General features: G+C 42.1%; 1 protein-coding gene across 1 annotated transcript in view; it reads left to right on the top strand.

Moving 5' to 3' along the window:
• The window catches only part of LOC138261239 (CMRF35-like molecule 5), a 132,356-nt gene that overhangs the window by 48,550 nt on the left and 68,940 nt on the right, over positions 1–14,866 (top strand). Inside the window, exon 3 of the mRNA XM_069210044.1 lies at positions 12,428–12,548. Within this exon, the coding sequence (XP_069066145.1) occupies positions 12,428–12,548 (121 nt within the window). The remainder of the gene's footprint in view (positions 1–12,427; positions 12,549–14,866) is intronic.

The following is a 14,866-nucleotide window of genomic DNA, read 5'->3' as shown; positions in this document are numbered from 1 at the left end:
CACCCACACACCTTTGTGGAGCAACAAATGTATTGATCCATAAAACAATAACTGTATTCCTGTCTCCATGCTCAGTAGCTATGGTGCCTCCAGCCAGGCTGATAGGCCTGTCTAGAGTTGGATGTTCCTTCTTTTGGCCTTCAGAAGGGGAAATGTGTTTGCAGATTTCTTCTGCATGACCCTCAGCTTGTCCCCTGGAAGGGAAGTCAAGATCACTTTTCTCTGCCAATAACTTTGAATGCAGCTTAAATACTCTGCTTACTTTCACTTTCATATGTTCATCTGAAACCTTGATTACTGCTTAGAAAAAGATTCCTGGAAATCAAGATATCGATCTCTACTGAAAGAAACATTGAACAATTTATTCAAGCAACCTTATTTATCACAATGTAATGATAACCACAATTAAAAAAAACTGAGTATTGTGTATTTATAAGAAAAAATGCATTTGCAAAAATGAATCTTTTAATTGTTACTGGGCCACCTACATAGGAAATATGTATGATTATTTCAGGAGTAGTGACACATAAGCTCAACCAACACTGCTGGGGCCCAGCAATCCATGTCTGGCCTGCGGTCCACTGAACAGGGTCTAGCAGTTGTCCTGCAGTTTTCAGGTTGAATGAAGGGTGTAAGGTATTGAGAAGGTGGAACTGAAAATCAGCATGTTTGTGCTTCTTTGGACATCCATTGACAGTGAAACAAAGGCATATTTCTTAGGGGACCTGAGTGGGATTGATAATTAGGTTGGAGAAACTTGCTAGCGAGTTATGGACTGAGATCTATGACAAAGGAGAAAAAAATATGTTTCTTTGAAGGTTATAATTTGGGAGAAATAGTGTTCATCCATGTTGAGAGATTTCCATGTGTTTTTCTTCAGTAGGAGATATTGTTCTTTTAATGTTGTGATTTCCTAAGTAGTTTGCACTTTGTGGTGAAGGCAGCTCACAAGCTTTTAGCCTGTGTGTTTTCATGTAAGAGTACAGCTAGGCCCACTTTGAGAATTGTGAGGTCAATGACTTAGATGAGGCAATTTATATTTGTGAGGAAGTACCTACCTTACATTGTGAACAACATGGTTTACTGTTTTGGTTGCCTGTCGAGAAATTGGAAAATTAGGGGTTTGAAAAGTTTGATATTATGTTTAGGGTGCAGATGTTAGCACTGTCAGATAAAAGTGGAACAATAGTTATTAGGCGATTGAGGAATTTCATAGAGTATGAGAAAGAGAAATGTTTGGCGAAGCTCACCAGATGAAAGTGACAGACTGAGAGAAGAGATCCTGAAATGTTAGGGAAGAGCTCAATATGATTCCACCAGCTGTGCTGAGGGGAAAATGGACAGAATTAGCACGCAAGGGTCCCTTGGGAAGAGGAGTAATAAAGGTAAGAGTGGATGATGCTTATTGGTGTCCCAAGAAGAACAGCGAGATATAAAGGTGTGTGAAGTCATGTGCTGCCAGTAAAAGTCCAATAATAGGAAGCTTCCATTTTTTCCTGCCTAGGTTCCTGAGAGGAAAGGGATCACAGTGGAATTGGACATTGCGAGGTTTGTTTGGACTCTGCTGTGTTGCAAAAGTACATATTAGTGATGCTTGACTACTATACCAGATAGCTGATGTGTCAGCACAATAAACTCCACTGTGGTTTCAAGGACTTCCTGGAGTTGTAGTTACACACAACAATTAGCAGTTTAAATCTGAGGGATTGAGTCAATTGCTGCTTGTGTGGGTCAGGGAATACAGTCTGCCCAAGTGAAAGAAAGTGAGGGAAAGAATAGTAAGATGAGAAATGGTGCTCAAATGGCAGTGGGAGGGGAATACTCTTATAGGTATATCACCCAGCACCACATTTGGTGCTAAATCTCACCATTCAAACTGATGAGTGGATGACCTGCAGCACAGACAACATTTAGGTATAGCCAGGGGTCACCACTGCAACCCCTTGCTTGCCCTTTACAACCCCTGGCTTCAGAGACCCATGGCACATTTTGAAAAAAACTAGGGCCCAACTCGAATGGAGTGTCAGGTTTCATGGATATGGCAAAGCATGAAAGGACATGAATATTTACTTACCACGCTTGCATGTCTTGGGAGGGAGAAGCCCTCCCATCCCTAAACTTTCCCTAGAAAAGGACTGGCTCCCTCTCTTCACTCACTTGCTACATTTCCAGGCAAGCATTAAGCCTTGCCATATTCACTGATCACCAGTCACTACTGTTAGAGCAGAAGGCAAACAGTGCCTTGTTGCACACTGTTTACTTTCCGCAGCTTTCATTGGCACTGGGATATTACATTTTACGTTAAAAATGAATAACAATAAATAAAGTCAGCAGGGCAACACGCACTGTTCTGTTTAAATTAAAAAATTACCTAAAACAAACACATAATAAACATTGATGTATTTGATTAAACCGTTCATCTCTGTACGTCAAACTGGTGATATTGGTGCTTTCCAAATGATCATAGATCAAACCGTATTAACAATAAGGAATAATTGAAGCCAATAACATAGATCATATTCAATATTTGTCCTACATCAATCAATACATCCGAAAGTAACAGCTATTGTTCTTTTTTAAATATATTTTAAGCCTCTGATATTTTTTGTGTGCTGTAGTGTACAGGTAGTTCCTAGAGTTATTCTGTGTTTTGAGACACTATAGATCCTGCTCAGACAAACATATAGGTGGTCATTACGAGTCTGGTGGTCTCTTGACTGCCAGACTCGTGGTGGCATTCCGACCACCACCAATGCGGCAGTCTGAACAACACATTATGACCACGTCGGTCGTGCTTCGGTCGGTACCGCCAGCACCATCAGGATTAGTTGTCCCAGTGGGATTACGGCTCCATTCTCCACCAGCAATTTCATGACGGTAACACCGCCATGAAAAGGTTGGCAGAGAACGGGTGCAGTGGGCCCCAGGCGGGCCCCTGCACTATCCATGCACTTGCCATGGGCAGTGCAGGGGCCCCCCTGGACAGCACCATCACAATGAACATTGCGAGGGTGCTGGTGTACCCTGCATCCTACAGCATTGCTGCTGGCTGGATTATGAGCCGGACACAATGCTGTAGGGTGTTTCCCCCTAGGCTGGCGGTCAGAAACTCAGGTTTCTGCCCACCGACCCAGCAGCAACTCGTAATGGGCCCAGTGGGGAGGTAGCCACAATAGTGGCAACCTCCCCGTCGGAAGTTTACCGGACGGGCCAAACCGTGCGCCAAACTCATGAGGCCCAAAATGTTTCATGAATACAAAGATAAATGTGAAATGAAATGGGAAATGATCCCCTTGTATATCATGTCAGCACCCTAATCCAGATAGTATCTTAAATAGAAAATGTCTCTGTTGTGTTGTTATCTCACTCATGCAGTTATTGTGGAAATTCTACAATGTCAACAACCTTGATGTCATCTGGTTTAGAGTCATGTGACATCACTTCCTGGGAGTATTCAAAAGATCATAGACTGTCTAAGGATAGTGATTTCAGTATCCAGCTCCTGGAATTTTGGTGAATTAATGTCCATAACCTGCTGGATATGGGTGTGTGTATCACAAAGTTGCGATGTAGACGAGTTGGGAAAACTAGCTTCACTAAAATTCCTGAAATGACAAAAACATGGTGTGAAGAAAGGAAATGGCAAAGTGGGGGGGAGGGGCAGTGAATATGAAGGTTCCTAGACATGTTGATTTTTTTCTTTAAGTTTATAGACCATAAGATAAAGAATATGAAGAAGAATGTGGTAATGGTAAAAAATGAAGATGTGTGAAGTGCACCCAGGTTAGTTCAAAAATATTTTTTAAGTTGGGCGATTGTTATCAACGTCTATGGGATGGGATGACACCCTTTGGCATCTCCCAGTTACCCTTCATGATGCACAGGGTTTTTACAGTAGTCCCCCATGTAGGGACTTACCTCATTCATTGTGGGCCCCTTTTGTTCCCCTCCTTGTTCTTTATGGAGGTCTTTGGGTGATTGCCCATCCGCCTGAGTGATGTCCCTTGGACCTTCTTAGGGACCATAAGCCCTACATGGCTATTTTTTGAGAGGCTAGGGAGGTTCGCATACACCTTGGTTTATCCTTTATTTTATGTTGGTCTTGTTTTAGAGATGTTTGAGAGTGCTATCTGACCGCGATATTTGTGGCTTCCCCCACTGAAAACACTTTTTATGCAGCCTGCCTAGGGATGATTGAGGAGATACCCCATAGGTATGTTTCTTTCCTTATTGCTGTTTCAGCCTTATAGGAGACTGGTTTTATTATAGAACCTTAATGGTGTTGATTCTGGTTTTGAGAGACCTTGGTGAAATTCAATGGCTATACTACAGGTTTTGCTGCCCAATGTTAGTGATATCCTATAGTGATAAACAGTGACTAGTTACTGACATTACAGGTGAATGTTACATTTATTTCATTCTCTCTTTTTTGCTATTAGTAGGCACAGATAATTGCAGGATTATCATTTATGGACACTTATCATGCAAGTGTATTATTTCGAATTGGATTTGAGGCACAAGGTCAATTGCATGTTTCAGTCATGGTTTGTTTGTGCACTTTGATTTATGGTCCCTTTTTATTTTTTGCATTAGGTTTGGGTTGTGTAACCCAAACCTAATGTACTTCCCTGTTTTTTCCTATACACTTTCATTTGGATGTCAAGTATGAGGTACCTTTGTACTCAGGGAGGACCTTTGATATTTTTTGTACATGGCAAATATCATGTTTTCATTTTTAGAACATCGATGGGCAACATCTGAACCTGCTTGTCTTTTCCCCACCCCACCCCTGTTATTATCAAATTGAAATTCCCACCCTGTGACCTGAAGAAGGTGGGTGGTTGACTCATCACCATTCACTGAAATGCACGTCGGCACTAGTGTTTGTCCCTCTCTGACCAGATATGGAACTTTGATGAATATTGCTGTAGAAATTATGGGTCAGAATGAAGAGCCCCTTGTGTCACTTTAGTGCTGCCTTAGCGTCATTTTTTTTTTTTACACTAAGGCGGCCTTTTCCCCGCTCCATATTTACAAAGTGGCGCAATGCATGCATTGCTACACTTTGTAACCCCTTGCGCTGCATTGTGCATGCGCCAGACATAGGCCCTCATTACGACTTCAACGGTCCTGTCAAAATCCAGCCGAAGCCACAGGAGCCAACATACCGCTAGTGCTGGCAGTATGCTTGGCCACCTATTATGACTTTTCCGCTGGGCCAGTGGATGGAATCAGCATTTCCACCCTCTGGCCCGGCAGAAAAGTCACATCAACATTGAAACTGACTTGTAATCGAGCTGGCGGCAATGTTGATGTGCAGCGGGTGCAGCAGACCTGTTGCGCATTTCACTGCCCGTAATTCGGGCTGTGCCTGGGGGCCCTTGCACTGCCAGGTGCATGGGAGGTGCAGGGGCCCCCAGGGGTACCCCAAGTCCACCTTACTGCCAGACTTTCCATGGCGGTGTTTACAGCCATGGACAGGCTGGTGGTTGTGGACTCATAATCCCCTTGGTGGATTACGACCGCCCGGCTGCAGCCTGGTGGTATACTGGCGTGACCGGCGGTATGACCTTGGCGAATGCACCACGGTCATAATGAACCAGCGGGACACCGCCAGCCTGTTGGCGATATTACCGCCAGTGTTCTGCCGTCCGCCGGGGTCATAATGACCCCCATAATGTATGCAAGGGGAGGCATTTTCCAGTTAAGAGGCCCGAAAAAGTGGTGCAGTGAAATGTAAAATATTTAATTGAGCCATTTTTGCTGTCATTTTTAGAGCCTGCTCAGAGCAGGTGTTAAATTGATGCACCCATTTAAATCAATTGACCTCCTTGCACTTTGCTACACTAGTGTCAACATTTTTTACACTAGTGGAGCTAAGCGCCAAAATAGCATAAAAAATGATGACACTATTGTTTTAACTACCGCTGCGGTGCACTGTATCTTAAATACAGGACACACATGGTGGCGTTAGGGGGGCGCAAGGGGAGTGCAAGATAAGTGATGCTGCATTGGCGGCAGCACCACTTTTCTTCAATTTGTTGTACTATAGTTTAGTGATCACTCACACCTGAAAGGGCTGTGCCTGCCCTCACACAATGCAGTCTCCAACCCCCTGGTGAATGTCTGGGGCCTAGACTGAGCAAGGCAGGATTTCACAATGAAGAGAGACTTTGTTTTGAAGTAGGCCTACTTCAAAGGAGAAACTGGGTATAAGAAGGGCACCCAAAAACACAGACGTTAGAACATTTCTGGAAATCAAGAGGAACCCCTGCCTGGAGAAGTGCTGAAGATCTGAGGAAGAAGAGCTGCCCTGCCTTTGATTGTGCTTTGTGGAGCTATCCTGCAGTTGCTGCTTCTGCTGGAGCTAAAGGACAAAGACTGGACTTTGTGTTGCCTTCCTTCTTGTGAAGAACTCTCCAAGGGCTTGATTTATAGCTTGCCCCCGGTTGTTTGAAGTCCCAGGGATAGCAAAGCCTTCTCTCTGCCAGCACCTGGAGCCTCTGGAGAGACTCCTAATCTGCCAAGTGGTGCCCATCCAGTTCCTGGGACCCTGAGAAGAGAAGCTGGCAGCCCAAGAGAATGAGAAATCCATGCACAGACCGCCGTGTGGGGAAAAGATCAACGCAACTCCGATCTTCAGCTGAAAAATCGATGCTCCGCTGGCTTCGCGGCTGAAAATTGGCGCTCACCTGCAATGCAACTAGAAGATCAACGCCCGCGGCTTGGAGAAACAACGTGCAGCATCGCTGACAGAGACCAGTGAGATCTCATCCTGCGCTGCATGGTTTTTGGATCATCGTACGGCTGGATTTCCAACCCAAACACCGCTGGGCATGTAAAAACGTTGCAACACCTGCCCGGACCCGAGTGCTGACCGGATCGACGCATTGCTCTCCTGCGGAGAGAAGAAACAATGCACGCCAACCCGACGAAAGGGGAAATGGCGCAAGGTCACACTCGTGATTAAAATTGACCCATCGCAAGCCCTTTTTGACGCACACTCACCCGATCACGGTTATTTTTGACGCGCCCAAGGTACATTTTCATGCTAACAGCATTTGTGTGTGTTTAAAATTACATAAAGACTCTTTTTGCATTTTTAGTGATAACTTGACTTGTGTTTTGTGGATTTTTGTTGTTTTGGTCTTGTTTTGTTTAGATAAATATTTTCTATTTTTCTAAACCTGTGTTGTGCCATTTTGTAGTGGTTTCATTATGTTACTGTGTGTGTTGGTACAAATACTTTACACCTAGCACTCTGAAGTTAAGCCTACTGCTCATGCCAAGCTACCAAGGGGGTAAGCAGGGGTTAGCTGAGGGTGATTCTCTTTTATCCTGACTAGAGTGAAGCTCCTTGCTTGGACAGGGGGTAACCTGTCTGCCAACCAAAGACCCCATGAATAAGTGTTTTTGACTCTTTATGTAGAGCTGTGGCTTGGAGGCAGGCTATTCTCTTTCTTCTGTTTACAAGACGTCACTTAGCAGCATCATATGCACCCTTGGAAACAACATCATATTGTATATTAATGACAGCAGCTCATACTGTCCCTCTCTGACAAGGTGCCAAACAGTCAGACCAATTTCTCTGACTGCATCATCCAGAAGGATGAAAACCAATTGCCTGAACCTCAACACAGACAAGATGCAAGTAGTAATTTTCAGCAAAGACACCTCTCTCTGGAACTCCATCTGGTTGCCTGCTGAACTTGGACCCGCATTCCTACCAGCAATCCACACAAATAACTTCAGAATAGTATTTGACAAGCAGCTCCCCATGACCAATAAAGTGAATGCAGTCTCCGTCTTCTGCTTCCACACACTCAAGATTTTCAAGAAGATCTTCAACTGACTCCCCATCAGCACTCGCAGAACTGTCATTCAGTCCCTCATCACCAGCAAAATTAATTCTTTTTATTATACTATAACCTTGATTTAGAGTTTAGCAAACGGGTTACACTGTCACAAACAAGACGGATATTCTGTCCGCCGTATTACAATGTCCATAGGCTATAATGGAGTCATAATACAACGGGCGGGATCTATGTCACATTTGTGATGGAGTAAGTCCCTCTGCCAAACTCTAAATCAGGCCGTAGGTCAATTGCATGGATGCTCATTGCCAAGAACTTGAAAAACAACTTATTTTGAATGGTGGAAAGATTTCAACGAGTCTTAAGAATGGCAACATCAAATTGCCATTACACAAGGCACTTTTACAAAACTAAACCACTGCAGAACAAAACTGACTATCTAAACTTGTAACATGACCCCCCTTTTCCTCTCCGGTCTCCTTATTTTTTATTTACGATAAATTATGAATGTGATCATTTTTTTATGTTTACACATCCTTCGTAGTGTGCTGGCCTATATTAATGTATTCAGCTGACTAATAAATAAGGAAATAATTTAAAAAATCTTACATAGTAAATGTATTTAGAAATTCATACATAAAATGTTGTAATTATGAAACGTATGCAGAAAGGACACATCAATGTTCGTGAATGAGTTCATATCCTACATACAGACCCTGAAGAATATCCTGCCTTGAATAGGTTACCAACTCACTTTTTTATATTCTCTCAAATCCAATTTTACCAGCATAATGTATTTGTCCTTTGTGTCATGAAACTGTCATCCCTTGCATGATAAAGAAAATAATCAACCTATTTTCCTTCCTCAATGTTCAAGACATCTGCAGAAAGTGTAGATCATGAAATTCTATTGTGTGACCTGAAATGTAATTGTGTATCCCCTTGGTAGCTTGATTGCAATCCTCTGAAGGAGCACCATTATGAAACACTTTATAGTGCACTGCAACTGGATATGTCTTGCCTAATTTCGTGATTGCCTTTAGAGACATTTGAGTATGTGTTTTTGGACTGTAAAGTATGACTCAAGATATGTGCTCAGTACTCTTCAATTTTAAGTAAGGGCTTCAGAATAAAAAAAAAAGGATGAATACAACTTTTAACATGCATTTTATATTTGCTTGTTTATTATTTGTGTACTATTTTTAATTTTATAATATACGTGAACTGCTTCTTTTAGCTATTTTTCACATTGCAGTGTAATGGAAATATGTCAGATTACAAATTGTGTGCAAAAATAGCATAATATTCCTTTTCGTTGATTCACTTCGCGTGGCATTAGCTGTTACCACCCAATCCACGCTTCTCAACTCCTTCTGCTTCTTCAAGCCCATCAATAGTCAAAGAAGACACACATGCTTCAAATATTGTATTAATTACAACAGAGTCAATAGAAGCGGTATTTCCATTTCAGATTATCAGCATCATTTAGAGTCAGGAGATGAAACCATTCCCAAGCATATTAAGATGTGAATAATATTTACCTCAGTTTTCAGATGTATTTTAGCACCAGGTATTTACGGAGGCGGGAAAAAGGGCTGCGCAAGTGTCAGAATATTTTTTAACCCCGATTTATGCACATAAATGTCCAACTTTTCACTTTCTGCACTGAGAGGTGCCACAACTTAAAATATGGTATAAGAGCTTGACCCAAAACTGGAACTAGCACAATTCCCATTGTTACTAAAACCAGAGGAAATACTGTTCGTGCTATTTTACTCTAGCGACCAGGCCTAAATGATTGATAGCGCGTCAGAACCTTAATAAATAAACTTATAAGAGGACATGAATAGGTCGATGAACATTTTAACCAACGCTTGAGATGTTCTCACTATATAGGCTCAGACTATCACAAATCAATAATCAATTCTTATCATAGTTATCAACAATAATCAATATCATTAGTACTCAATAGGAGTCAGTAATTGACGCATCATGACCGTTCAGTCATAAATAACCACACCTTTTAATTAGAAGTTAGAATATTTATTCCCCTATATTAACAATGCTAATGTCACGTAAATTAATCCCGCAATCAAATGATAGACTTACAGAAACAGCACTGGCGGTCTGAATCTGCAGAAGAATCGCAATCTAATCAAGGCTTGTGCTTCAACACATTCTAATATTGTGGTGCAAATTAATAACAAGAATATCTGCACAAAGGATATCACGTACATCTAGTTTCAGCAAAGAAAAGATCTCAATTGTTATTTCATATAGCAAGCTTCATTAGTGAACTCCTCAACTAACATCAGATTAGCATCAGCATGTTGGGCTTCATGTAAAACAATTTAGTCAACACAAATTTGGAAAACCTCTAACTATGGCTCTACCAAAATGTAGTGGTTGATACCTTGAAAGAAAATCAAGCATAAATGAAAATCATCATTACAATGTTATACCTAATCCTCAGGGTGGATCAGCAAGCAGTGCCAGTTTTCGTCCTCAGGGCATCAGTTCGTCAGCAAAGCATCAGGCAAAGTTCAGAACGAGCAAACGTCATTAAGCATTAAAGTTACGCATCCTTCAAGGCGCTCGAAAATCAATAACCTTCAGTGGAGTCCTTTTAAGTCAAATTACCTAAAACTATTCCCCAATTCCCTATTGGTCAAGGGATCGCATGTTAGCATTTTGTCCAATAAAACTAATATTTCAAATCCGTGGATCATTCCAGTTCACGGTTCACATGTTTAGGATTGGTCTGTTGTTCATGTCCTCATCATCCGGCTCATCAGGTAACATTATTGTTGCAGTTTACACTCCAGTCAGCGTATTCATAGTTCTCCTCCTGAAAAAGTCAGCCTTACACACATTACATTAACTATGTTACAAATTTCAAGAACAGCATCTTCTAGCAAGCAGTTCTCATGAGAAAGCATTCTAGCTATGTTCACATGAACAATGTAATGAAAATCACAGTTTAATTCTCCAAGCATATATTATTTTACGCATTTAAGAAATACAGTTTGACATGAGGCCGTGCAACTTAGGCCAAGACCTTTGCTAAGTTAAAGTTTTTCAATTCATAGAACTAATACATAATGCAAAACCTAAATATGATATATTACTACATTTAACTAAACATAAGCTCAATATTACATTTTAGTAAGCTATTAATATTACACTTCGTGAACATTGGCTACCACTTCACGTTGGCACATTTCAAATGCATGCATTATTTATTCCTACGTTATAACATTTTCTACGCAATTTCAACACTCAGAATACATGAAAATTCATTAATAATTCTTGATAAAACATCCGCTTCAGCATGATCCATTAAGTCTACCTACTCAACAAAAATACAAATGCACTTTCTAGTAACACCAGCATGTTTCAAAACATTATGAAAACATTTCATGTCTATTTATTTCTAATCTATGGATGTATCCCCTAATTCCTAGCAGCCTTAATCATTGACAAGCGCAATACTGTACTCACTCTAAATATGTTCACACTCTTACTGTATTGATATAAATCTTGTTACAAGCCCATGTTTTAAATCATTAAAGCTGAACATGCCCCCACCCCTCCATCTACTGAAATAATTGCTCAGGTCATTTCATTGGTTCACCTCTGAAGCACTTCTTACGTCAAAGAGCTCTGTGCATCTAATCACTTGTACACATTATGCCCTATTTGTAGGAACTGGTCAACATTATCATCAACAAAATGAACCTCAAAAGGTACCACTCCTCCAACTGTTTTGTAACATTGCAGCCTAGCATTGCTACAATGGGGTCATCCCTGATGTCTTACGTTGATATACTGTGATTGATCAGGAAAACATAAATGCTGTCAGGCAGATTTAGCATTCTCTCATGCAGCGCAATGCAGCAGGCCATCTTGCTGCAATTTGTGAAAAAGAAATAGCAGGAATACATCTGATTTACCAATATAGGGCACATTCCTCTCTGTTCCTATCACTGGGGCACTTTTGACTGCCTGCTGCCAATGCAGGCACCCTTGTGCCATGTTGCAGGGGTGTCTGCATTGGAGGCAGGATTATTTGTGTCCAGGATGGGGTCCTTCTTCCACAAAAAGAATCCTGAGATGCATTGCCCTCTTTCTATGTGTTCTGCGGAATGCAGCACACATAGAAAGAGGAAACAATGAAGAGAAATAAATATATGTCTTCTCATTACGCCTCACCTGGGAAGGAGTAGCATTTTGACGCATTCTCAGGTTTACCATTAATAGTAAATCTGGGAATACATAAATATTCATGGGCGAATGCATGGAAACACCCATTAATGTTTCCCTGGGGCAGAGTAATGCGTTGCGCTGCCTTGCGTTATTCTACATTTATCAAGTCATGCAGGGCCAAGCAAGGTGGCCTTGTGTGGCTTGATGAAACTCACTTAGGTTTTGCATCACCCTTGCATCCCCTTGCAAGGTGCAAGAATGACGCGAAGCCCTGACATATATAGGCTTTGTGTTTATCATCGCATTCCAAAGTGAGAGTATTGTGTCACATTTGGAAAATACATTTTCGTTGTGTTATCATTGTTCAGTTTGTGTCTATTGATTGATGTATTGTTGTTGATCTTCAGCTTCTAGCATCTTACCCCCAACTACAATTTCGGAGAAGACAGCATTTTCTCTTCCAATCCCAGAACCTTCAGCATCTAGTAATGTTCCCTCCTTCTCAAGCACAGAGACTTTAGTTACAGGGTAAGTCTCATGGTAACTTCTAGATTTTACCGGTTTTGGTGCTTCTTTGTCATTTCATTACCACTACATTTTACTAACTTCTCCAGACTTTGTGGGACTAGCTGCATCGGGCAATCACCAAGATTAAACCCACGTGATTTGGTTCATGAAGAACCTGCTAACAAACTGAAGGCCATTACGACTGGTTAAATAATTCACTCCCAGGTGTATGTCAGCAGAAAATATTTTCTGAAAGTTAGATTTTTATAGCACTGCATTGATGTGACCAGTCACCACAGTTAGCTTTGGGTATTTGAAAATTCCATCACAGATCAAATACCTTTCTGTTGAGTAGAATCAGCAGCAGTCTGAGTGTAGCTGATGTCTTGTTGATGTGCGTGGTTGCCGGCGTGTTGTAAAGTTAAATGGTGCAAGGTTGCCTGCATTGGCACAGGCGGCAATGTGTGTGCAGTGCAGGGGAAAAGGACAGCAGTGCGCCATATCTCATAGATACGGAGCATTCCTGCCCTTTTGGTTTGACGCAGGGCAATGCAGCAAAAAGGCTTGTGGTGCTGCCCTGTGCCAAAACATTGTAAATCTGGCCCATAGGGTCCATGGTGTGGGTTAACTAATCATGAGTGTTCTATGTTACTGATATGGTGCAGCTGTGGAGAATCTTGCTTTGTTTCACATAGTATGTATAATAGCACTAGAGCTAATACCTCTTGTGGTAACTACAAGTAACCAGGTTGTCCCTTACGTGGGTCATAGAGGCTGATTGTACAGGTGGGAAAAGCCTACTCCTAACTTGATGGATATGTAACAAATAAAGATGCGCTTTTCTGATTAGAAGGCCAAGGAATGACTGAGTTGAGATGGGTGCAGGCAGTACAAGATGCAATGCACATTTTCTTCTCCAGCTCCACCAGTAGTGCCTTGTGTTTAAACCCAGCAATAACAATGAGTGGCCCAGGAAGAGCCAAAGATGCTACGCAGGCTTTAGTATATGGAGTCAGTAGTATCTTGAGTAGTTTGGACACAGGCAAAAAGCAAGGAAGGTGTCTCGCATGTGAGTTTGGGACTAAGAAGGAGGAGGTAACAGATTTCTCCAACACTGGTAGTCAATGGGGTCATGCTATAGGTAATGAGTAGATCATGATTAATAAGCATCAGTCTGGAATGGTAAGTGGAAGCAGCTAGGTTGAGATGCAACATTTCAGGGTGACTCTTAAGATCAAGCTGTCCTGCCCTCTGATGCTTTGCCCTGTTGTGAAATCTCTTTTTGTCCCTCATTGTATGGCCTAAATGTTAAATGTATTGAGGTGCCAAATGGCAGCTCTGAGGATGAGGGAGAGCTCAAAGTACACCCCTCTTTTGTGGGGTGCCTCTAACTCCCTCTCTATCTGAGACTTGTGGAACTGCTGTAGTGGCAATGCTGAATACAGAGAAGGGACAAGCCTTTTATCTTTCTCTTTATGAGAATATGCTTATTGTCCTTCTATTATTACAATATTCTACTCATGTCCCATAATAGGGTTCTTTTATTTCCACCTTTGTGATCATATGTGCATTTTCCGCTATAGCACAGGATGTAAGTGGAACCTATGTGTGTATGTTTGGCTGTGTCTGAGGAACTACAAGGTTGGTAATTAATTTTGATTTGTATGTGTGTGAGAGAGTGTGTATGTGTGTGTGTGCTTGTATGTATGTATGCCAATAGAAGATCATGCAAGGTCCTGTAAGCAAGCCTGCAATGAAACATTCCTGCCCTTTAACCAGAATTTTACTGCAGAGAGTTGCAGCATCATCTTAGTTTTGGCTGCCGTTTTTGGAGTGCTTCTAGCTCTGCCATCTGTGCCTGCTTCCTCTGTGTCCCAAACTTTGGGGAGTAACAAAACTTGAGGGGGACACCCTGTACAGTACATGTAGGGCCCCCTTCTGCACTCACTCAGGAGCTCTCAGGCCAGGGTACTGTTCTGAAAGGGCCCCCTGGAGCTCAGCCCCCCCTGCACTGCGGGGGCTGCGGAGGCCTATGTTATGCCACTGCCCAAACAATGTGGTATGGCTGTCTGAATCCTGTCTAAACCAGCTTAGGAAGGGGTCCTCATGTCCATCATTCTGACATACACTATTCATATTGTGCCTTTCAAACCTCCACTCAGTTGTGCTCACCAAACATGTCCTGCACTTTTGTAGTAGACCCCTGGAATTGTCTGCAACCAGTGAGTTTGGTACCGAAACCGCTTTGGGCCTTCTCTTTTATTCTCTTTCCTTTTTTGCAGCTTTGCACAGAGCAGTCTGGGCCCAAAGACATCGGAGCTCCCATACGACCACCAGCC

Source organism: Pleurodeles waltl, chromosome 1_1, assembly GCF_031143425.1.
Source record: "Pleurodeles waltl isolate 20211129_DDA chromosome 1_1, aPleWal1.hap1.20221129, whole genome shotgun sequence".
In the NCBI taxonomy this organism is placed as follows: Eukaryota; Metazoa; Chordata; class Amphibia; order Caudata; family Salamandridae; genus Pleurodeles; species Pleurodeles waltl.
The sequence above is the reverse complement of the archived record's forward strand: the minus strand, read 5'-3'. Positions and strand labels throughout refer to the sequence as shown.